The sequence below is a fragment of the Penicillium brevicompactum genome (genome assembly GCF_028827555.1).
Source record: "Penicillium brevicompactum strain IBT 35665 chromosome Unknown utg000002l_segment0_segment0, whole genome shotgun sequence".
NCBI classification, from domain to species: domain Eukaryota; kingdom Fungi; phylum Ascomycota; class Eurotiomycetes; order Eurotiales; family Aspergillaceae; genus Penicillium; species Penicillium brevicompactum.
In genome coordinates, this window is record NW_026623205.1 from 2337439 (window position 1) to 2359259 (window position 21821).

The 21821-nt window shown below is 48.8% G+C and overlaps 8 protein-coding genes across 8 annotated transcripts; 4 read left to right on the forward strand and 4 right to left on the reverse strand.

The window, feature by feature from the left end:
- Positions 1–346: 346 nt before the first annotated feature.
- Positions 347–1955, reverse strand: N7506_003564 (uncharacterized protein; the record flags this gene model as incomplete). Its single annotated transcript, XM_056952859.1, has 2 exons — positions 347–1535; positions 1591–1955. The coding sequence occupies 2 exons, from the start codon at positions 1953–1955 to the stop codon at positions 347–349; spliced, it is 1554 nt and encodes a 517-aa protein (XP_056814551.1).
- Positions 1956–4399: 2444 nt separating this feature from the next.
- N7506_003565 (NAD(P)-dependent oxidoreductase) lies at positions 4400–5514 on the reverse strand (the record flags this gene model as incomplete). Its single annotated transcript, XM_056952860.1, has 4 exons — positions 4400–4799; positions 4861–5192; positions 5249–5437; positions 5485–5514. The coding sequence occupies 4 exons, from the start codon at positions 5512–5514 to the stop codon at positions 4400–4402; spliced, it is 951 nt and encodes a 316-aa protein (XP_056814552.1).
- Positions 5515–5726: 212 nt separating this feature from the next.
- Positions 5727–7164, reverse strand: N7506_003566 (uncharacterized protein; the record flags this gene model as incomplete). The annotated part of the gene is made up of 2 exons (XM_056952861.1): positions 5727–7053; positions 7097–7164. The coding sequence occupies 2 exons, from the start codon at positions 7162–7164 to the stop codon at positions 5727–5729; spliced, it is 1395 nt and encodes a 464-aa protein (XP_056814553.1).
- A 2169-nt stretch (positions 7165–9333) lies between these two features.
- N7506_003567 (uncharacterized protein) lies at positions 9334–10018 on the forward strand (the record flags this gene model as incomplete). The annotated part of the gene is made up of 2 exons (XM_056952862.1): positions 9334–9429; positions 9482–10018. 2 exons carry the CDS (start codon positions 9334–9336, stop codon positions 10016–10018), a joined length of 633 nt encoding a protein of 210 aa, XP_056814554.1.
- A 512-nt stretch (positions 10019–10530) lies between these two features.
- N7506_003568 (phosphatidylinositol N-acetylglucosaminyltransferase subunit A/GPI3) lies at positions 10531–12187 on the reverse strand (the record flags this gene model as incomplete). The annotated part of the gene is made up of 5 exons (XM_056952863.1): positions 10531–11509; positions 11557–11945; positions 11995–12029; positions 12079–12116; positions 12171–12187. The coding sequence occupies 5 exons, from the start codon at positions 12185–12187 to the stop codon at positions 10531–10533; spliced, it is 1458 nt and encodes a 485-aa protein (XP_056814555.1).
- A 270-nt stretch (positions 12188–12457) lies between these two features.
- On the forward strand, positions 12458–14920 carry N7506_003569 (putative ATP-dependent RNA helicase DBP6; the record flags this gene model as incomplete). Its single annotated transcript, XM_056952864.1, has 1 exon — positions 12458–14920. The coding sequence occupies one exon, from the start codon at positions 12458–12460 to the stop codon at positions 14918–14920; it is 2463 nt and encodes an 820-aa protein (XP_056814556.1).
- An 832-nt stretch (positions 14921–15752) lies between these two features.
- On the forward strand, positions 15753–17933 carry N7506_003570 (uncharacterized protein; the record flags this gene model as incomplete). The annotated part of the gene is made up of 2 exons (XM_056952865.1): positions 15753–16907; positions 17151–17933. 2 exons carry the CDS (start codon positions 15753–15755, stop codon positions 17931–17933), a joined length of 1938 nt encoding a protein of 645 aa, XP_056814557.1.
- A 1017-nt stretch (positions 17934–18950) lies between these two features.
- Positions 18951–21326, forward strand: xlnD (beta-xylosidase XylA; the record flags this gene model as incomplete). Its single annotated transcript, XM_056952866.1, has 1 exon — positions 18951–21326. One exon carries the CDS (start codon positions 18951–18953, stop codon positions 21324–21326), a length of 2376 nt encoding a protein of 791 aa, XP_056814558.1.
- Positions 21327–21821: the final 495 nt, after the last annotated feature.

Sequence of the window (21821 nt, forward strand, 5' to 3'; positions counted from 1 at the left end):
AGTCGAGCGAAACTCTTGGTAGTTCAAAGCCGGGGATCTGAATACACACGGAGGCATTCTCAGGGATCTCAGGCACTTTGCGCCCTTGTAACTTACACCAATTCTTCACTTAAGTGTAAATAGTCTGACTTGAGGTCTTTGCTAGATTTACATTTAGGCTGGAAGTTCAATTATTAGCCATGAGTATTGATGTGCGAAATGTCATAGAAACACAAAGACTATGAGACTATATTTCAAGGTTTGGACAAACAAAACAATTCCACTTTCCAGGGATGGAAAGCCTAGCTCAACCAACTAAAATTGAGTGAAGATCGCCAAAATACAAATCGCACTCAAGTGTGGAAAATCAGAGAACGTAGCGGAAGGCTGGCTGCTCAAAATCCGTCAAATCCAAGAATTCAGACCCAGGGGTAGCATGGGCAGTGTCAGGCTCCGCGATCGCCTTGCGGTCGCGCCTCTTATTCTCTATGATATTGACGACACGAATTGCTACCAAGGTAGCCGATGCCATAGCATACATGATAGCAACCATCAGTTTGCCATCAAAGTATTCGGGTGCTTGGGTTGAGCGGAATGTCTGAGGACCGATCCAGTTTCCGGCTGCATAGGCCACAATCTGAAGACCATTCACTGTTGCTTTCTTGGTATATCCTAGAGTATTGTTGGAGATCATCACCATCACGAGACACCAGGCGGTTCCGGCTGCACCGATGAAGTAGTATCCAATGAGCAAGCCGGCTTTGGCGTCCAAGGGGATCACGATCATCATGATACCGCCGATCATGGGAATCAGGATAGCGATTATGGCGAAGAGGGTTCGATCGAAGAATCGATCGGAGAGATAGGTCAGGCCCAGTTTACAGGCTATATCCACGATTCCCATTGGCATGTTCAAAATGAGGGACATTCGGTTGGAAAATCCAAAAGAGCTGATGATGATAGAGCCAAAGGTGGTGATTCCTCCGTTGGGGATGTTCATCAGTAGCGAGAATAGAACGTAAAGATAAGTGCGTGGATCGCGGAATGCTTCGAAGAATTGAGGCCATTTCCATGTTTGATTGCCGATGCCTTGGAAGTTGCCGCGGATTCGATCAATGGCAATAAGCTTCTCGCGGTGGTTCAAGAACCGGGCTTGTACTTGGTTGTCGGGCATGCACCAGAGATATACCACACCAGTTAAGACGGTGGGTAGGCCCAAAATCAAGAAGAGGATTTTCCACACGGCAATGGTGGTTCCTTGCACACCGGCTAAGCCGTAAGCAATAGGTCCAATAAGCAACTGAGCCAGCCCGTTACAGCTGAGCCACAGGCCCATGCGTTTGGCTTGTTCCTCTTGCTTATACCAACAAGAAGTAAATAAGACAAAGGCTGGTGTCACTGTGGCTTCAAAGGCGCCCAAGAAGAAACGGACGCATAGTAAGGTTGCATAATTATGAGCGACGGCGTGGCAGACCAGCGCAATGCCCCATAGTAGGATATTGACCGAGGTGTACTTGCCCAAGGGCAGACGACGAAGCAGATAGGTGGTGGGGAATCTAAGTTGTTGTGTCAGAATCTGGAAGACGTACAGTAAACGGATAATAGACTTACTCCCAAAAGATGTACCCAGCATAGAAGATACTGGAAACCCAGCTATACTGCTGCGAGTTGGCGTCCAAATGGGTATCTTCACGAATTCCCATGAGGGAAGCATAGTTTAAAGACGTTTTGTCCGCAAACTGAATCAAATAGACCCAACAGAGCAAGGGCATGAGCACTCGATCGATCTTGGACAAAACATGTTTGGCCTCGTCGGGGGTATATTCAATCTCCTCTGCGTTCATGAACTGGAGAGCAGGGTCAAGGTCACGTATCTCGTGATGCTTCAAGTGTCCATCCTGGACATCCATCACCGCTTGCTCTGTATCATGCTTCGAAGCAAACTCGGACAACTTCATATCATTTGGCGCGGTCATATTGTCTCAATGGATGCAGCACAGTGCAACCGAGCTCCAAAGGAATCACCCAGCCATGTCTTTCTCTTTAAATCTCCCTGATATTAGGTTATCGAAAAGGCATACAACCTATGGGGAAGGTGGCCAAGCTTCAAGCTGTACCCCGGACCCGGTGGAGCTCCATTTTGAGGCGAGTGGACGGGTTTATCAGTTTTATCAATGCGTGTGATGGGGTCCGAGCTCGCGGGTAAAGATAGGCATTTTTGACACTGTTTGGCATGTTTGGCATGTTTGCTATGTTTGATGTGTTTGACCTGTTTAACATGTTTGCTCAATCTAGACAAACAAGCTCGATGTCCCCAATTGGGCGTTTTCGTTGCCGGTGCATGGTCTTCATCTGTCAAGCTGATCAATATCTGAAATCTCCAACTCTGGACCGTGCTTGTATATGGCACCTGTCTTATCCGACAAAACGATGCATCTTATCGCTGCAATGATACATTAATGCCCTCGACCAAATATTGAATGTTGGACCTGTCAAGCCGCGCGATAGATTTTACTACCTTTCAGTTTTCGGCCATATCAGTTTTCGGCCATATAGATGTAGCCTCACTCTTTGATATGTATATAAGGTATTTCACTCAAAAAAAACTCACTCAAGCGAGCGATAACCTCTTTACGCCGGAACGTTCGTCATCATTAACCGTACTTCACCAACCATCTCTCTCTTCTCTTTCTCACACTTTTAGATTTTTCTCTCATCCTCCACCTGAGCATCGGTCAACTGCCATCATCTGATAACTCTGGAAAAGTCCTTCCTCCACCACCCACACACAGAGACCAGTTCCTTTTCTGAAGTTCTCGATATGACGACGCTCGCCGAACTCGCCCCGGAGTTATTGCTAGAAATATCAGACTTTCTTCCACCTGCCGATCTTTGTTGCTTTGCTGTTTGCAACCATCGGCATTACTGTTTGCTTTCGATGATGATGGAACTTTTGCCGCCTCTCACACCAAAAGAGAAATCCTCGATATTGATCCGGATGGAACGAGATACTCCACAGTACTTCGCGTGCGAAGGTTGCAACTTGCTCCATCGCTACGATGGATCAGAAAGTTTTGGACTTAGTGGATTTTTCCCCAAAAGAACTTGTCCACTCCCGTGTGTCCACCGTAAAGATCAGCTGAGTTATTGGTTCGACGAACGGGAGACTCTAGTTCATCATGTACCGAGCAGTACCTGTATACAGAAGCTGTCGTTCCTTCACTTGAAGCTTGCTATGAGAAGGTTCAAATACGGTCCCGAATGTGGAATTAGCACGGATTCCTTGTCACATGTACAAGTGAAAGAATGCAGTATGCCGTGTACGTTCAGAACTGTTACTTGGCTATTCTCCCGGGAAGCACAAATATGCACCAAGCCTCTCGGCCTTTATCTCAGGACACAGGATATACTGCTTGTTTCGATGTGGCGTGATTTGATCGAGCATACCTTTTCTTCCGACGACCCATTGGCAATATGTATTCACGATAAGTTCGTTCGCCGAAAACTTGATCCCATCTTGAAGTTGCACGCCAATGAAGAGAAGAACTTTGTGGAAATTCGACCCGCCAGGTGCACTAAGTGTCACACAATCTGTGATTATGAATTATACGAGATCGACGGCAGAAAATCTCTTGTTATTACAAAATGGTTTAACTTGGGTCCTGGTCTAGACGAAAAGGACCCGAAATGGAGAACTCACACCTACGTTCCCTGCAACAGACGTCAATACTATGGATTTGACCCAGGATATCCCGTGGGAGAATACTGCCCCAAGCGTCGCTTTGAAGAAACAGCGCCTCAATCACTCATGGACCTTCGCCTTCGTAATTTCTCATATCTGAGAGATAATGAGTTCAAAAAGATCATGCGTTATGCATATGGGTGGCATACCTGGCACGATCCATTCAGAGAACCGTCAACCAACATACTCGTCAATTTTGGGCGATCATTGCAAGCTCTCTTTGGCTGGTTTCCCGATCCAGTATTCAAGTAAAAGCCCGCCACAGCACCGCTATGAATTTGCAGGGATCATGCTTGGCCAGTTGTCAAAGAAAATCCGAGCTCCCGAGGGTGTTATGAAGTCAATCATACCTAGGTATCTTTCATGTCCCCTAAAGTGGAAATCCCTGTCATCACCTTATTACTCTACTTATTTAGCTCTTCGTTCTTTCTTATCTGCACAGTTAGCTGTTGTATCCCAACAACCCAACCAGAAAAACACGGAGTTTTAGCTACCCGGAGAAAAGAACTATTAGACAACTACAATTTCTTTCAAATCAAAAACTTAATCAATGAAACAGCGAAGGCTTTTGTGTGGCGACACAAACTTAAACGCGCGGAGCGAATGTCTAGGTGAATTCGTGAATGAAGAACAAGAAAATCAACTTTACACTCACAAATTGGATCAAGACAGTAAGCCTCAATTTCCCTGTCGGCTATTTTCTCTCCAAAAGGACAAACCCGCTTCTAATCGCCCTGTTCCATAAATGGCCGAGCTATCCAAGCACTCACCAGCATATTCTCGTGCTGCCGTAAGACGACTCGATGCAACTTCGAGGGTTGGAAGTCGAGTTCCATGACCGGCAGCAATTGAGAGAGCGTGTTTCATATCTTTGCTTGCAAGAGCCGCTGCAAAGCCTGGGGATGTGTCCAGTGACGGTGCATACGTGCCAGTTGTGATACGCTTTGAGTAGCTTTCGAGAACAGGACCAAACATATTGCCAATGAACTCCTCCAATTGTTGGTTGCCAATGCCTGTGACTTCTGCAAAGACCTGCGCTTCGGCAATGACCTCCATGAAACTGATGACAAGAATGTTTCTAAAAAGGGGGAGGCTGGGTCAGTGGTGATGGTCGTTCCAAAAGTCGCGTGATTACCTACCCGGATATTTTGAGAAGGCTGGATTTCCGCACGTCTTCTCCCATATCGATGATACTGCGTCCCATAACGTCTATGATAAGTGGCTTGATTGTCTGAACTGCCTTGGTAGGTCCGGAAACCGCGAATATGAGCTTCCCGGCAGCTGCCACAGCACTAGCACCGAACACAGGAGCTGAAATGAATACTGCGCCATGTGCACTGAGGTGTGATGCGGCCCATTCCGAAGTGTCTAGATGGATAGTAGAAGTATCCACGAATATTTTGCCTTTCAATGTGTCGCCTGCGACCAATACTTTATTCAAAAGTTCGATCAGGACGTCGTCCATGGAGATCTATTTTTGTTCATCAATAACCTGCATGTAACTTCGCAACCAAAGCCCCTCCCTACCATTGTAAAAATAACGTCCGACTTTTGAACGAGATCTTCGAACTTCTGTTCGGGTATCGCGCCTTCATCACGGAGGACATCACCCTTTGACAAAGTGCGATTAGAGTAAAGAAGTGGCGATGCGTTGTTGCTCTTGAAATGTTTTTGGAGGTTGAGCGACATTCCTAGTCCCATTGATCCGAGGCCATACTATACCAATTAGCGAATCAGCAGTCAACTTTGGAAGTATAACATACCCAGCCAACTTTCAGCGACGGTGATGTCATTTTGACTCGTTTGATTGCAGTCGAATTGGAAAATTGCCGAAAGCTTTAGTCTCAATAGGTAGCTTGCCGTTTGTAGTTCACTGTGCTGCAAGTTTATAACGATAAGGAACACGAGCTGGGCATGTGGAGCTCCACTCGGTATCTGCGCCGTCCACTTTCTTCCCAAAGGCTGATCGTCCACTGTCTGATAGCAACCTTGGCACCCCCGCACTTCACTCGACCCCAGTACCGGGAATCTCGCCCAATACAGCCAACATTGAAGGTCCAATGCCCCACAAGGACCGCCGCTGACAGAATGTCTTGATCAAATTAACGAATAGTGACTCGCCTTCATCGAGCAGACTAATGAAAGCTTCTCGATCCATGGTCCACAGGCGGGGGTCTCGTGTCGCTCGATCTTTCTCGGTTGTAGAATGAAGAAGGACTGACTCCATGAGGGTGTTGAAAATCAGTATGCATGATTCTGAGGTGATCGGAAGTTCGTTGAAGGTATCCAAGTGGCGGCGGATATCACTGCTTGCGCGTTTGAGCGCTCCCCATATGCATAGCAGAACCCCATAACTGGTCACGGTAACCCATGGAGCTTCGCGTGCCACTTTATCCTGTTCTTCTCCGAAGATGCTGGAAAATGCGACCGATAGATCTCTCAGAAGAGCCACGATCCCTTCGTCGCCACCAACATGGTGAGAAACAAGGGGTGCTGATCGCCGAATTGCGACAAGGTTGCCTTGGCTTAAATGAGTAGATGCAGCCATCCCAGCTATCAGACTATTGTCCACAATGCCAGCTACCAAGAGTTGATCTGGGCGACAAAGGCTGATCTTGATAGAAGAGATAAAGAGCTCATTCGTTCTCCATAGCAAAAACTGAGGGCTATCACCATTGTAAGCCTGCTTTTTGACAATCTTGGCGATCGCTTCTATTGCGGCGTGCACTTGCTTGTTCTGAGCTTGGGTCAGTATATGGAACGGATTGGGATCTGACGGACTTGGCGGCATTTGATAGTAACATCGCGTAAAGTCTCGAATTAGAACACCGATGTTTGTCAATACGCAAAATGCGGCAAAAGGGGATGCATCTAACGCCGTTAAGAGTTCCGAGTCTGGTGTTTCAGTCATGAGCTGCTGAGTGGCAATGGTCAGAGACGCCGTCCCCAGGCCACGTGGCACGTGTAAAAGATTGTTGGCTAATGAAAAGGTTGAAAGCCCGAAGTTCTCATTGAATCTCAAAAGCCATATGTGAGGGTTTCTGGCTTCCCATAGACTGATGGGAAAGGGAAGTTCCCAGCCAAGCTCCATCGGTGACATCAAAGATCGAGAATTGCAAGGAGAAAAGGCGTGCGAGTCTAGGAAGACTAGAGTATAAAGCGACAGCCTTATCGATTCAGCGTTGATATAGGACATCCACCTTGTATATAGTGTTTGCGACTCATCTCTGGGTGAATTGAAGTCAACTTGATGCATCCAGGACTGGGCATCTGGCATCGCGATGCCCTGTTGCAACAGGCCAATTTCGTGCACAGCCTGTATCAAAGATAAGCTGAGTCCACAGGAGATACAAACTTTCAAGAGACGATACAAACATCAACAAGTTGCCGAAGCCTCTTTTGCGCGGTTTGGAATTGGCCTGCTTCGCTGGCGTATGCCCCATATATTATATAGAGAAGCCACGCTTGCATTGCCCAAGGCTGTCTGATCTCACTGTAATTTGAGGAAACCTGGATGAATCGTTATTAGATTTCCGCTGCCGAGACAGAATAGTAGGGTTCCGTCATGTACCATTTGGTGAAGCTCTTCTTGTCCACTGTGCCATATATCTTGACGCCAGTGTAGGATAGCTTGCGTCTCCCCACGGTTGAACGAATTGGGGGAAAACAAACTCCCAATGACAGTAACGGCTTTCAGTAGTAATTTCGGTGTCGAGGACACTGCGAAAGTTGGCCGATGCAATAAAGGAAAGGACGGGTGGAAATGCTCGAAGTAGTGTTTCACGTATGTTTCTTCGGCATTAGCGTGGGTGCTGTGAATCATTTTTCGATTATCAGACATATTTTGGAGATAGATAAGCCAGCCCTCTGACTCGAGAACGGCATCGAGGGTGATTAAACCACATTAGGTTCAAGTGAGCATACCTCGGCGAGGGAGAAGAGTAACTATGGGGTATATCAGTAGCGAACGCACTGTGCTCTTCCCAAAAAGCTTCGTCGGTCACAACACGTTCGGCTTGATTGCGGCTGGTGGTCATTGGCGATGGTATGCCCGCCATTGCCTCGGGGGTCTGCATACCCTGCATGGGCTCCCAGGGCACCTGCGGCTGAGACTCCCGGGCTGCAGGTGTACCCCCTGTCTCACGACAGCGATTACCATGTCGCTTGTAGACGTCGCTGCAAAAATGTCAGTGCGATTGCAATGCGCGGGTGGATGAAAACAAGACCTTCGAGAGAATTGGGCATGACATCGGCTACACGTGAAGTTCTTTCGCGAGGCGCCACTATGACCTTGTAAACATAAGTAATTGCTTCCCACGCATAGAAGCCTATGCAGACATACGTGCGCGCTTATGCCGTTGAAGGTTCTCCTGCAGATCCGCGTTAGAGCTCGGCAAAGAAGATAGGAAGTTGTGGTGTCATTACACTCCGCGTAAATAATTTCGAGCATTGGTCACAGGGAAATGGACGTTGTTGATCAACGCCATTGCTTCCCGCGGCCGAAGTATTATTCACCTCCCTCATTCCATCCATTTCATGTATTGATGGTTGATGAGTGATAGAGGAGGTCGGGGGAGACGGCCTTGAGTACGGGCGCACGTGCCGCTATCTTCACCCCGAAGACCCCCTCCCGATGTCATCCTCTTGTCTTCTTTGATTTCTCTGCAAAAGGTGTCTGATGTGACTGGGAGGTTTCTGTTTCGACAGATCCCAATAATCAACCAGAATCAGGTCGGTCTGGTGAGTAGATCCAGGAGATCGAAGGGCTTGCAAGCGCGAATGCGAGGTGACGGCTCATTAGCCGCAGGAGGACTGCCGGATGCGATATAGCCCGGTCAGACATAAGCGTACCCCAGTGGCCTAGAGTGTCCAATACTGGGCCGACAAGTCTGCCCACCAAATTTATCCCTCGCTTTGTGGATATCGCGATCGCGTTGAAGTCGCGTTGCTAAGAAACCATTCAACATCCCGGCTTGTAACGATATGGTGTTTAATATGATGGTCTCACATGGCCGTGGTATAATTCCCTTCAATAATGTTTGAATTCATACTATTTTGATAATTGCCCAGGTAGAACACTTGTCAGAAGGCAAGGGTGCAAAGGAAGCTTCAAAAATTGGAAATAATGGAAAACTAACAGCTCGGTGTTTAGAAGACCACCCCCATAATTCCAAGCAATCATCCCTGAGGGTCTACTGCATAGCTTCTCTACACTTCTTTACCTCGTGGCCACTATTGGAACTCTATCAAGAAAAACCATGGCCGGCACAGAACCCACCAATATGATGGCAGCATGAACACTTTGGGATGTGATGACCCACTTCTTTGATGTCACGGACAGTGATGATCGACAACTAACAAAGAGCTTGCCACTTCTTGAAACAGGTCAATCGCCTCATGACTTCAGTCTAGGTGCAATCATTCTCCATGATGAGATCTAGAGTGGGGTTGGTATCTTGATACTGATGGTAAATGATGAAACCAGCAGCTTGACGTCATATGCTTGAGGCGTTTGATATCACCTCATGCTGCATATAAAAAGGTAGTCGACAGAGCTCAGAAAGATCTAGTCAAACTGAAAAGTTATTTCTGATACATATACAATATCCAAAATGAGCACTCTATCAAACGTCGACTCCGTGGCCAACCCCAAGCAGGGCGAGTTCAAGCCCTCTGTTGCTCCGGAAGGCCCAATCACCACCCAGGGTGTAAGTTTATTCCAAGGTTAAAATCAGCCGAACCTTTACTGACAAACAATAGCACAAGCCAGGTGTCAAGGTTAACGAAGCCGACCACCGCCCCGAATATCACATGGAGGCCTTTCCCAAGGGAACTGCCCCCGCAAGCAACTCTTATACTCCCAACACCGTCTCTGAGGTCGGCGGCCAAGCAAACAACCCCGATGTTCATCGCGCCCATGGCAAGGAGTCCACTTTCACTTCCGCAGCCGACACCCTTGTGGGCGCAACATCCGGCCAAGTCGATCAAGGCTTCGGTAAGCCGCTGCAGGGTCAGACGAACACCGAAGTCCGCCACGACGGCCAACACGGTCGCAAGAAGCAGACTGCTGGTTTAGAGGGAGTCGGTGCCTCGGTGCAGGATCGTGGTATTGAGCGCCAATTCCCCGAGCAGCGTGGTTTGGAGAGAGAAGAGGCTGTCTCGAGCGGCACTCGCGGCAATAAGGCCGCTCGCGCTGCTGCTGAGGAGCTTGAGCCTGAATCTGCTGAGACTTTGGATAAGGAGTGGGCTTATGACTCTCGCACCAAGCGTGACAAGGGTCAGCAGAACAAGCACTAAGTTATGATTTGGGAGCTGGTCATCCCTTATGTGTTCACGAACAACATGATCAAAAACAATGTTTGCCCCTGTAAATAATATCAGCGAATTTTATATGGAATCGAGCATGAATATGACGAAGCTCTTCGTTCAATTATCCCAAGGTCATTTCTGTATACATGTTAATGTGACTCCAGGGTTGTAAATACTGTATGAGCCTTCCAAGGTTTGTCACCGCTTGCGTGTAGTCTATTAACAAAAAACAGCAGGTAAAAAAGACAGCAAAAAAAAAAAAAAAAAAAAACCAGCAAAAAAGACAGCAAAAATAATAGTACTCTTGGGAAAGGCCACCCCGGAGGGATAGCCTTTGCCACTTGTGATATTAGTATGTATGGCTGTCGTAAATGTGGACCTAATGCCAGATGAGTAAGAATATATGTACAGCGGGTTCAGGCCAGAAAAGTTGAACTAGTAAAAGAAATAGAGATAAGGGCGGCGAAGCAATGACCATGTGGACCTGACTCCTCGTCACCTCACTGGTTGTCAATGGATTTCCTGGCAGGTGGCTTTCTCGGCCAACTTCGAGCGATGTCAATGTTGGCACGTGGGAACCACATCTCAAGGAAAACATAGATCAAAAAGTCGATCACAACACAAAGGCAAAACAGTTTGCCAGCCCAGACACCACATCCGTAGTACCGTTTGAGTCTGTCAACGAGTGCAAAGCTGCGTACACGATCGCCGCTGGCATCCCAACCTTGGCCAGGATAATATCCATAAAACTCTTCGGGACTGATGTCGCCGATGATGCCCTCATATACACGCTCTGTGCGTGCGGCGACATCACGCCATGAGTACATCATTTTCACCTGGTCGTGGAAGCGGTCTGTGCGGACTTTATTTGAGCGCAGGGCTGCGATGGCCTTGCTAGTCGCGAGGACGATGTCGTCTTCTTCCGGTTTGGCAAATGTGGTCATATGCTGGGGCAAAACTTCTGGGATACCACCCACGCGAGTGCACACAACGTAGAGACCACAGCTAGCAGCCTCAACAATGACAGTTCCAAATGCTTCTGTCAAACTGGGGTGGAGATAGATGTCACCTCGCACCATTACATCACGGACCTCCTCGTGCCGGACTGATCCCAGTAGCTCGACTTTGTCTTGGAGCACATTGCGTTCCAGCATCTGCTCCAGATCAATTGCTTTTGGCCCTGATCCGGCGATGATAAATCGAGTATTAGGATTCGAGGCGAGAATCCGCGGGATGGATGCAATCAAAAGATCAGTACCCTTGTTGTAGAAAAGGCGGGAGATGACCACAATTGTAATCGGGTCGTCGGGTCCAATTATCCTCGGAGACATTGGAGGATCGACAGGTGAGCTCAGTGATTGATCGGGTGCGCGGGAAGTGGTATGGGACAAGGGACAGAAATTCTCCGCAACTACTGCATTCGGGATAACGGACACCATCAACGGATCGAGCGAAGCACGAAGCACGGTGTTTTCCTTGCTACACAGAATTAGCCAGGGTCCACAACGCACACAGAACCGACTTACCAGGTATGGCTGACGCAAATTGCGTGGTCCACATCACTGAGAGTGAACTTAAGTAGCTTGTTTGTGAGGATTGACGCTGCATCGGCAAATCCAAACAGCGAATGATCTGTAAACACAGTCCGTAGGCCCATGGTGCGCGCATGGAGGATTGCTTCTCCACAGAAGCTACTCAAACTTGCATGGCCGTGTACAATATCGATGTTCTCCCGGATCACAATATTGCGGAATATGGGGAAGAAAGAGAAGACGGTGGGGAAGGTCGTTTCGCGATAAATGACGAAGAATGGGACATGATAGATCTTGAGACCATTAGTGAGGTAGCGAACCCCGGTCCGTCCTTTGTATGCATGTGTAATGACAATGACTTTGTGGCCTCGGTCTATGAGTTTCTGGAAACGATTAGGAGGAGCGGCGCAGCGGTGGACATTGGGCGCTTACGGAGGACAATTGGTAGATGTGACTTTCGATTCCACCTAGAAGGGTCAATTTTGCAATGGAAAGGGAGAGATAATGGTAGCATACCTGATTGAGGAAAGAAGAAGTCACTGACCATACTATAGCTAGCATATTAGCAAGTGATCGCAACCTGTAGATAGGGAGTACGGGGTACGGACGCAATGTTGTAAGGCATCGTGGCGGTATGTCTCGGGGTGAGAGCTCCGAGATGACAATGGTGCTAGCTGTGTCCACTCTCTTTCCATGACGAACACATCTGTTTTGCACACCCAGTCTACTGCCGTTCATCAACAAGCACAGGAGACGCCTCGTGGTACCGCGATAAGGAGGGCGGTACGCAGGGCGGTCGTGATATTCTACTTTCTGCCGGCAAATAACATCCCGAAAAAAAGGAATTTGCTTGAGCCAACCAGCAACCATTGCGACGTTCACAGAATTCCGCAGGATGGCCGGCAAAAAATCGGACCCAGAGTCCTCCAACCGAGTTGATGTAACTCCCAAGTCCCAGTCTCACAAGCGCAAGCGAGATGTCCAGACCACCCAATCCGCTACCACTCCCACCCCGACGAAGAAGACCAAGAAACGCGAAAGCTCGCCAAGCGCAGAGGGCGCGGATGATGGCAGCTCCAAGAAGCGAAAGCGTCTTAAGGACGCTCTTCAAGGAGAGAGCTCCCCGGAGACGACCCGGAAAGAAAGTACTATCCCGAAAGAACGCCGCAAAAAGACATCTGCAGACTCAGGCGACATGGACAGCGAGAAGCCAAAGAAGGAGAAGAGCAGCAAACGAAAGAGCGCTGAAAAACATGACGAGCTGGATGATGCGCCTGCACCTGTGATCTCATCAAAGGACGAGGACGAAGCTCCTACGAAAGATGACGAGGGCAAAACGAAGAACAAGCACTCCAGCATCATGTCAAAGTTCGAGCGTACCAAGTCTGTTGCAAGCGCTCAAGCCAAGAAGCCACAAGCCGAGGTCATCGAGGACGAGACGCCTGCTGCAGAGCCTATTTACGCCCAAGGCTTGGAACGCCTTCCTCAGCCAGTCAACCCACCCGAGCTAGAGCAACTTCCGACCTACTCCTCTCTACCCCCTTGGCTGGCCAACCCTTTGCGCAAATCCACCGAAGATACACAGAAGTTCTCTGAGCTAGGAATCAAACCTGATCTACTCAAGACTCTGGAAAAGCAAAACTACAAGGAAGCCTTCGCTGTGCAATCCGCCGTCATTCCTCTCCTCCTTCAGGGCAAGGAGAACCACCCTGGAGATCTTTGTGTCTCTGCTGCCACCGGTTCTGGTAAAACACTTTCTTACGTGCTCCCTCTTGTGACCGCCCTTCCCCCAAGACCTGCTTCACGACTTCGGGGGTTGATCGTTGTCCCCACGCGAGAGCTGGTGAAGCAAGCTCGAGAGGCTTGTGAACTATGTGCCTCCGGCTCCAAACTTCATATCGGAAGCGCGGTTGGTAACGTTGCCATCAAAGAAGAGCAAAAGTTATTGATGCGTGTGGATCAAGTCTACAACCCGGCCGTTCAACAGCAACAGCGCGAGGGTATCAAGGGCAACGATTGGATGAACCTAAACCTTGAGGATTGTGTCAGCGAAGCAGTAAGCTCAAGCGGATCTCTTCCTGAACACGTTCAGCGACCCGAGCCCAATGTCGACATCCTGATTTGTACGCCTGGTCGTCTGGTTGACCACATCCGTTACACCAAGGGATTTACCCTGAAGTACCTTGAGTGGTTGGTAATCGACGAAGCTGATCGTCTCTTGAATGAAAGTTTCCAAGAGTGGGTTGACGTTGTGATGAATTCCCTGGACAGTCGCCAGGCCCCGGAGACCTTTGGTCCCGGAGGTAAGCTTTTATCAGAACTTGGACTGCCAATTGATGCCAAGCCACCCAGAAAGGTGGTTCTCAGTGCAACCATGACTCGTGACATCTCCAAACTCAATTCGCTTCGTCTTGCCAACCCCAAGATGGTCATCATCGGGTCTGAGAAGGGTGCTGATGAAGATGACACAACTGAGGGTCACAATGATTCCAACTTCACACTCCCATCAACTCTCACAGAGCGTATGGTTCCTGTCGGCGATGGATCACTCAAGCCCCTTTACCTCTTACGCCTTCTTCTTTCACACATCGAGCTCAAGGGAGATGACCGCGCTTCTAGCACATCTGACTCCGATGACACCAGTTCGGACGATGACACAAGCAGCGATGACGATACTAGCTCCGATGAATCCTCATCATCATCCGACGACGACGACGACGACACATCATCCTCTGGCTCAGACTCCGAGTCAGACTCCGACTCAGATTCCGATTCCGATTCCGATTCATCGTCTGAATCTGACTCTGACTCCGACTCTTCTGACTCCTCGGACTCAGATGCCATGGATATTGTCCCGACCCCATCACGCAAGACTGTCCTTGTCTTCACCAAATCATCCGAGTCAGCATCACGTCTCTCGCGCCTCATTGCGCTCCTCCACCCTGCTCTCGCCAAGCGTGTCGGTACCATCGTCAAATCAAACAACTCATCTGCTTCTCGCAAGACTCTACGCGCTTACAACCAAGGTCGCATCTCAATTATTGTCGCCACCGATCGTGCATCTCGTGGTCTTGATCTTCCCTCTTTGACTCATGTTGTCAACTATGATGTCCCCACTAGTGTCACAACCTACGTTCACCGTGTTGGTCGTACTGCCCGTGCTGGCCGTGAGGGATCTGCTTGGACCCTGGTCGCTCACCGTGAAGGCTACTGGTTCGCTAACCAAATTGCCACTGGTCTCATTACTCGAGCATCGCTCATCGATCGTGTCAACATCAAGTCAGAATCACTCACTTCTTTGAAGCCGAAGTATACCAAGGCGTTGGACAAGCTCGAGAAGGAGGTCAAGAGTGGTTGAATTGGGTCATCTGGGTGTATCTTATGATTTTTCACGTGCTGTCTGCATTTAATAGCGGCCATATTCTTGTATCATACTATGTTGACAAGTATCTTCTACTTTATAAAGAGTTGCGCCCGTTCCGGTGCTCGATATTCTGCAGATTGCCGGTCCAACTGTTCTGTAGAATCTCTCAAATCCCACACACCCTCCTTCTATGCGGGCACCCAAAATCCGCCACTTCCACTGAAACTCCAGCCGGGTCCGTGAACCCTCACACCTCATCGGCAGATTCTCGGGCAACGGGCATATTCCCCGCACGCCGATCACCATGCTCTGTTTATCCGGCAAGCTTTCTGGATAATCTGCGGGGAAATGGCACAGTAACTATGGGATGGGTTATATCAATAGAGAAGCCGTGGCGCCATCTCCAGGGCCCACTCAACGTGAGTGTCATCACAAAACATGTTTTTGTCTCAAGTCCTGTGTTTATGCTTGGTGTGTCCCATCCAAGCCGTGATTTTTCAGCCTCAAAATCACTTCCAAGGACTGTCTGGGCAAGCTTCCACGGTGCCGGTGAATTTGAAACCCTGGTTCAACAATCGGGCATTCGGACTCAAGCCAAATGATGCGGACTTCGATGGTTCTGGGAGTAAGCTACTAACCACCCAGGTATTCGACCGCCTTAACATGTTTACTAGACGCGTATCCCGCGACCGAAATTCCACCTGAACAGTTTCATTACGGGGGTTTCAATTATTCGTTCGCCTCTTACAACAAGACTGGGTTCGACAATGTATTGGTGAGAGGGCAAGAGATCAGCGTGCCGAGACAGCGGTACTTCAGCTTCCAAATGCTTGCCGCTTCTGAATCTGGCATGGCAGCTGCCTCTGTTAAGGCAAATTATGCAGATGGGAGCAGTTCGAGTGCAGCATTGTTAGTTCCTGCTTTTTGGAGCTGGCCGTATCCAGCCGGCGGCGATTTGGTGTTTTCGTCCTATTTGACGGAAAATGCGACCAACTACAACAAGACCAACATATTCCAAACTGTCAATTGGCTGGACTCATCGAAAGAGCTTGTTTCGTTCACTTGGCCGAACTCCTCGACCGGATCCTCGACTGAACCTGGTGGCGCCGCATTGGAGACAAAGTTGCATATCTTTGCGTTGTCCCTGCTATCAGCAACGGTCCCATCGAGTCATCCAAGTCTGGAGATCCAGTATGCTAGATCCACACAAAAATGGGTCGAGGGCTCAGACAAAATCCAAATCGTCGAAGTCATCATCAACAACAAAGGTTCGTCTTTTGTTGACAAAAGCCATCAAGTCACGGTGAGAATTCAATCGACCGGCCTTGAAACCGTGCAAAATGCTACCATCAAGAGATTGCGGCCTGGAGACCAGGTTATTGTTGAGGTTGGCGTACGAAACAAGAATGGCATCCAGTCCGGTAGCTCAGGTCCAGCGACCGTAGTCATCGAAAGTGTGGGTGTGAACTCTGCTCCATATCAATTCAACGCAACCTATGGTATCTCGCCATATCAAGCCACGTACGAGTCGATCTACACTCACGAATCGCCAACTTGGTACAACAATGCTAAATTTGGGATCTTCATTCATTGGGGAGTCTACTCGGTTCCGGGCTGGGGTAACAAAGGGTCCAAGGAGAACTACGCCGAATGGTACGATTCAAAAGGCATCCAAATTTTAGCATGTGCTAACGATATTAGGTACTGGTGGACAATGAACTCGGGCCCTACTGACAAGACCAACACATATGGCTATCACCTGGACAAATACGGTGCAGACTTTGTTTATGATGATTTTATCCAGGACTTTACAGCTTCAGCCTGGGACCCAAAAGACTGGGTAGATCTGTTCGCCGATGCTGGGGCCAACTATTTTGTTCTCACGAGCAAACATCACGATGGTTATGCTCTGTTTGATCAGCCAGCAAATATTTCCACCAGGACTTCTGTTGCCCTTTCTCCACATCGAAATATAGTGCAGGTGAGTATGAGCTACATCATATTTTGACTGTTAAATCTAATAGTCATAGGAATTATTTGATGCAGCCAAAGAGTATCAGCCACATTTGCACCGCTCTGTGTATTATTCACTTCCAGAATGGTTTCATCCAGACTATGAGAAATATGGTTTTGGGCAATGGCCTGGAGGTAGTGTTCTTTTGTGTATTGAGCATAACACCGCTAACAAAAAGAAGGGAATGCAACCAACCCATTCACGAACGAGACGCTGCCCTACACAGGCTACATCCCGTTGGATGACTACGTCGAAGATAAAATTCTGCCCGAGATGAACATATTGGCAGGAATGGGAACTGAGATAATGTGGTGCGACATCGGCGGCAAGAACAAAACAGCCGAGTTCGCATCAACATGGTTCAATAAAGCCGCCGAGCAGAATCGCCAAGTGGTGATGAACGCTCGATGCGGGCTACCCGGAGATTTTGATACACCGGAGTATGCGAAATACAGTGGCGTCCAAAGACGCAAGTGGGAGACCAGTCAGGGAATGGATCCATACAGTTATGGATTCAATCGGGCAACCCCAGCCGCAAGCTACATGAATGCCAGCTCAATCGTCACTGGTCTCATTGACATCGTTTCCAAGAACGGAAATTTCCTCCTCGATATCGGGCCGATGGCGAATGGAACGATTGTCGATGTCGAGAAACGACACTTGCGGGAAGCTGGGGCGTGGATCAAGGACCATGCTGAAGCTATCTTCGATACTACGTATTGGTTTGTGACGCCTGAGGAAGGTGATTACATCCGTTTCACAAAGTCGGACGATGCGTTTTACATTCACTGTTTGGCCAAACCGAATGCTACTTTGGCTATATCCAGTCCCGTGCCTTGGATCGAAGGCGACGAAGTACGCGTGGTAGGTGGGAATATGAACGGCACTGTCGTACCCTCGAGGATGACTGAGAATGGCACAATGATTTTGTCGGTGAACAAACAGGTTGCGAATGCGGATCTATTCGCGTGGGTTTTCAAGATCACGTACTGAAGGGAGAGAGCTCTTCCAAGGTTGGTGATGTAGGTGTCGGAGATGTGTAGCTCTCAAGGGTCAGAAACTGCTTGGGATACTGTCAGCGCTGAGAATATCTAAGTTCCAAGCCTGTACTAAGTTTCAAATTTCCAATTTAACGATGGAAGCTCTCCAGGCCTTCAGACCTCGGGATGTCCAAGCTATATTTTGACCTGCAACCTCGGAAATCATGAAATTTCGGAAATTTAATTCTGGGTTCAAAACAACTTAAAAAACAAATAGAGTAAATAAGAGTGGAAAAAAGACAGGAAAAAAGACAGGCCGTGAAGAAGACTCTTGGTATTGTACCTATAAGTTGCATACGTGACACCTGGGCAGGTCCACGGGTGTCAAGCTAAACAGTCCAACCCTAGCCCTGAATGAATATCTAGAAGTTTTACCAGGCTAAAGCCAGACATCCCAAACAGTTTCCTGGTCTAAGAGTTCTAGAGATTAGGCCACAAATAAAATCAGCATGTTCTACTCTGTACCTCAACGATCCATGCGAGGTATAATTTATCCACATCGGCGGGTGAAAGAGGGGAAATTGCGCTGATCAGCCTATGTGCAGCAACCCCTTGCCTGAGTTTCTGTTGAGACATTATTTACACAAACCCCTCGATGTATCCCTTCAGGCTAAATAATCAAGCTATGATTGTCTTTCGGATGGCTGAAGTGGCTGAAGTGGCTTTCGCTGGGCTTTGCTGGGCGTGAACGTTAATCACCCCCTGTCCTGCGAGGGAGCATCCGCACACCCATACTTCACCATTTTAGCAATCGGCAACGGCAACTTTAGGCTAAATGGTTTACATCCGACATCGCGGTGGTGTTTCGGCAAAACCCCGCGTGAATTCCCCGGCCTCGACATCGGATCGACCGCATAACTTGCCCGAATCGGCTGGCGTGGGGAAAGCTCCCCATACAACTTCTTGACTGGAAAATGGTATAAGTTCAAGTCCCAGGAACCGGTTCAAATGGCCTCCACGCATTCCTACAATGGCTGTTACTTCAATACTCGCCTTGCTGGCGGCCTTCGCGCCGGCTGCACTGGCACAAGATAACTCCAGCTATGTCGACTACAACACTGATCCCGAGCCAGGGCTTTACCCATTTACTATGAATGTTGTGGATTGGGCATTCCCAGACTGCTCCAACGGGCCGCTGAAGGACACGATAGTTTGCGACAAATCGGCACGGCCTCATGATCGAGCCGCAGCTCTCGTTTCCATGTTCACATTCGAAGAGCTCGTCAACAGTACCGGAAATCTTATTCCGGCCATTCCGCGACTCGGACTTCCCCCGTACCAGGTCTGGAGTGAGGCCTTACACGGTATCGATCGTGCCAACTGGACAGAGTCTGGAGACTTCAGTTGGACAACCGCCTTCCCATCGCCCATCCTGACGATGGCCTCGTTGAACCGCACTTTGATCAATCAAATCGGTGACATCATCTCGACACAAGGAAGGGCATTCAATAACTTTGGCCGTTACGGATTGGATGTGTATTCGCCGAATATCAACTCTTTCCGTCACCCAGTGTGGGGTCGCGGACAGGAGACTCCAGGCGAGGACGCCAACATCCTCTGTTCCGTCTACGCATACGAATATATCACTGGTATCCAAGGAGGAGTGGACCCCTTCCCTCTGAAGCTTGTTGCCAACGCGAAGCACTTCGTCGGCTACGATATCGAAAACTGGAACAATCATTCACGATTGGGTAATGATATGATCATCTCCCAGCAAGACTTGTCTGAATACTACTCTCCGCAATTCAAGGCAGCTGTCCTAGATGCCAGAGTTCACAGTGTCATGTCATCTTACAATGCCGTGAATGGTGTTCCTTCTTCGGCCAGCACTTTCTTGTTGCAAACACTGTTGCGAGATACCTGGAACTTTGTTGAAGACGGTTACGTTTCTTCTGACTGTGACGCTGTCTACAACGTGTTCAATCCTCATGGATATGCTTCCGATACTGAGCTTGCTGCTTCAAAGAGTATGCTGGCTGGCACTGATATCGATTGCGGCGCGACGTACCAAATGTATCTCAATGGCTCGTTTACAAAGGGCGATATATCTCGCAGTGAGATCGAGCGTGGTGTCATTCGCTTGTACTCCAACCTTGCTAGTTTGGGATACTTCGATGGAGAAGATAGCAAATATCGTGACCTCGATTGGTCCGATGTTGTTGCGACTGATGCGTTGAACGTCTCTTACCAGGCTGCCGTGGAAGGCATCGTGCTTCTGAAGAATGATGGCGTCCTACCGCTGTCTAAAAACACTAGCAGTGTTGCACTGATTGGCCCCTGGGCAAATGCCACTACGCAAATGAAGGGAAATTATCTGCCCCTTGGAAACTCACCATATCTCACAAGCCCGCTCGCCGCCTTCGAGGGTTCCAATATCGACGTCAACTATGCCTTTGGAACCAACATTTCCTCCAAGTCGACAGACGATTTCGATGCTGCTGTCGAAGCCGCCAAGAAGTCTGACGTGATTGTCTTCGCTGGTGGCATCGACAACACAGTCGAAGCAGAAGCCATGGACAGACAAGAGATCACATGGCCTGGAAACCAATTGGACTTGATTAAGAAACTCAGCCAACTTGGAAAGCCCCTCATCGTCCTCCAGATGGGCGGTGGCCAAGTCGACTCCTCAGCACTCAAAGCAAGCAAGAATGTCAACGCCATTGTCTGGGGTGGATACCCCGGACAATCTGGCGGTCTCGCAATTCTGGATATCTTGACTGGCAAGCGCGCTCCAGCTGGCAGACTGACCGCGACCCAGTACCCTGCCAAGTACGCCCACCAGTTCCCGGCAACTGACATGAGCCTTCGACCCAACGGAAGCAACCCCGGCCAGACTTACATGTGGTACACTGGCAAGGCCGTCTATGAATTTGGCCACGGTCTCTTCTACACAACATTCAAAGCCTCGGCGAAGGAGACCACCAAATCGAGCTTCGACATAGCCGAGCTTCTCGCTCGCCCTCACACAGGCTACAATGCTGTCGAGCAGCGGCCTTTCCTGAATTATACGGCAGATATTAAGAACACCGGCTCTGTCAAATCGGACTACACTGCGATGGCATTTGTCAACACTACAGCCGGACCCAGCCCCCATCCAATCAAGTGGCTAGTTGGCTTTGATCGTCTTGGTGATCTGAAGCCACGGGAGTCTCAGACTTTGAATATTCCCATCTCGCTGGACAATGTCGCGCGTACCGATGTGGACGGAAATCGGGTCATATACCCTGGCAAGTATGAACTTGCGCTGAATAATGAGCGCTCTGCTGTTGTGAAGTTCACTTTGACTGGAAGTGCTACTACTGTTGCAACTTGGCCGAAGGAAGAACAGCTCATTGGTCCCTCGTAGACTCCAATGAGCAACCGTTCAATCTCTTTTAGAATCTCTTCAAGGGATGCCTAGGTGTGCCACAACGGCGAACAATGCGAAATTTCCATAGATTCTATATTTTATCCTTTTCTTCCAAGTGTCCCAGTATCTCATGTCGCTCATGATTCCAATCTTCAAAAAGATAAATTTGATTTCGAGTGGGTATAGTATTTAGCATGCAAAAATGACCTCGGGACACACAAAGACAAGCCACAGGGCCGCGCTCAGGCGCGGCCAAATAGACGACGATAGTTGCTTATAAACAGGTGTAGTTATGTATTCGCTTAGTCTCATTTTTCGATTGGTAAAGAAAGAGAACTATCATCAACTTCGGGACCTTTTTCTAACTGTCTTTCTGACTGTCTTTCTGACTGTCTTTCTGACTGTCTTTCTGACTGTCTTTCTGACTGTCTTTCTGACTGTCTTTCTGACTGTCTTTCTGACTGTCTTTCTGACTGTCTTTCTGACTGTCTT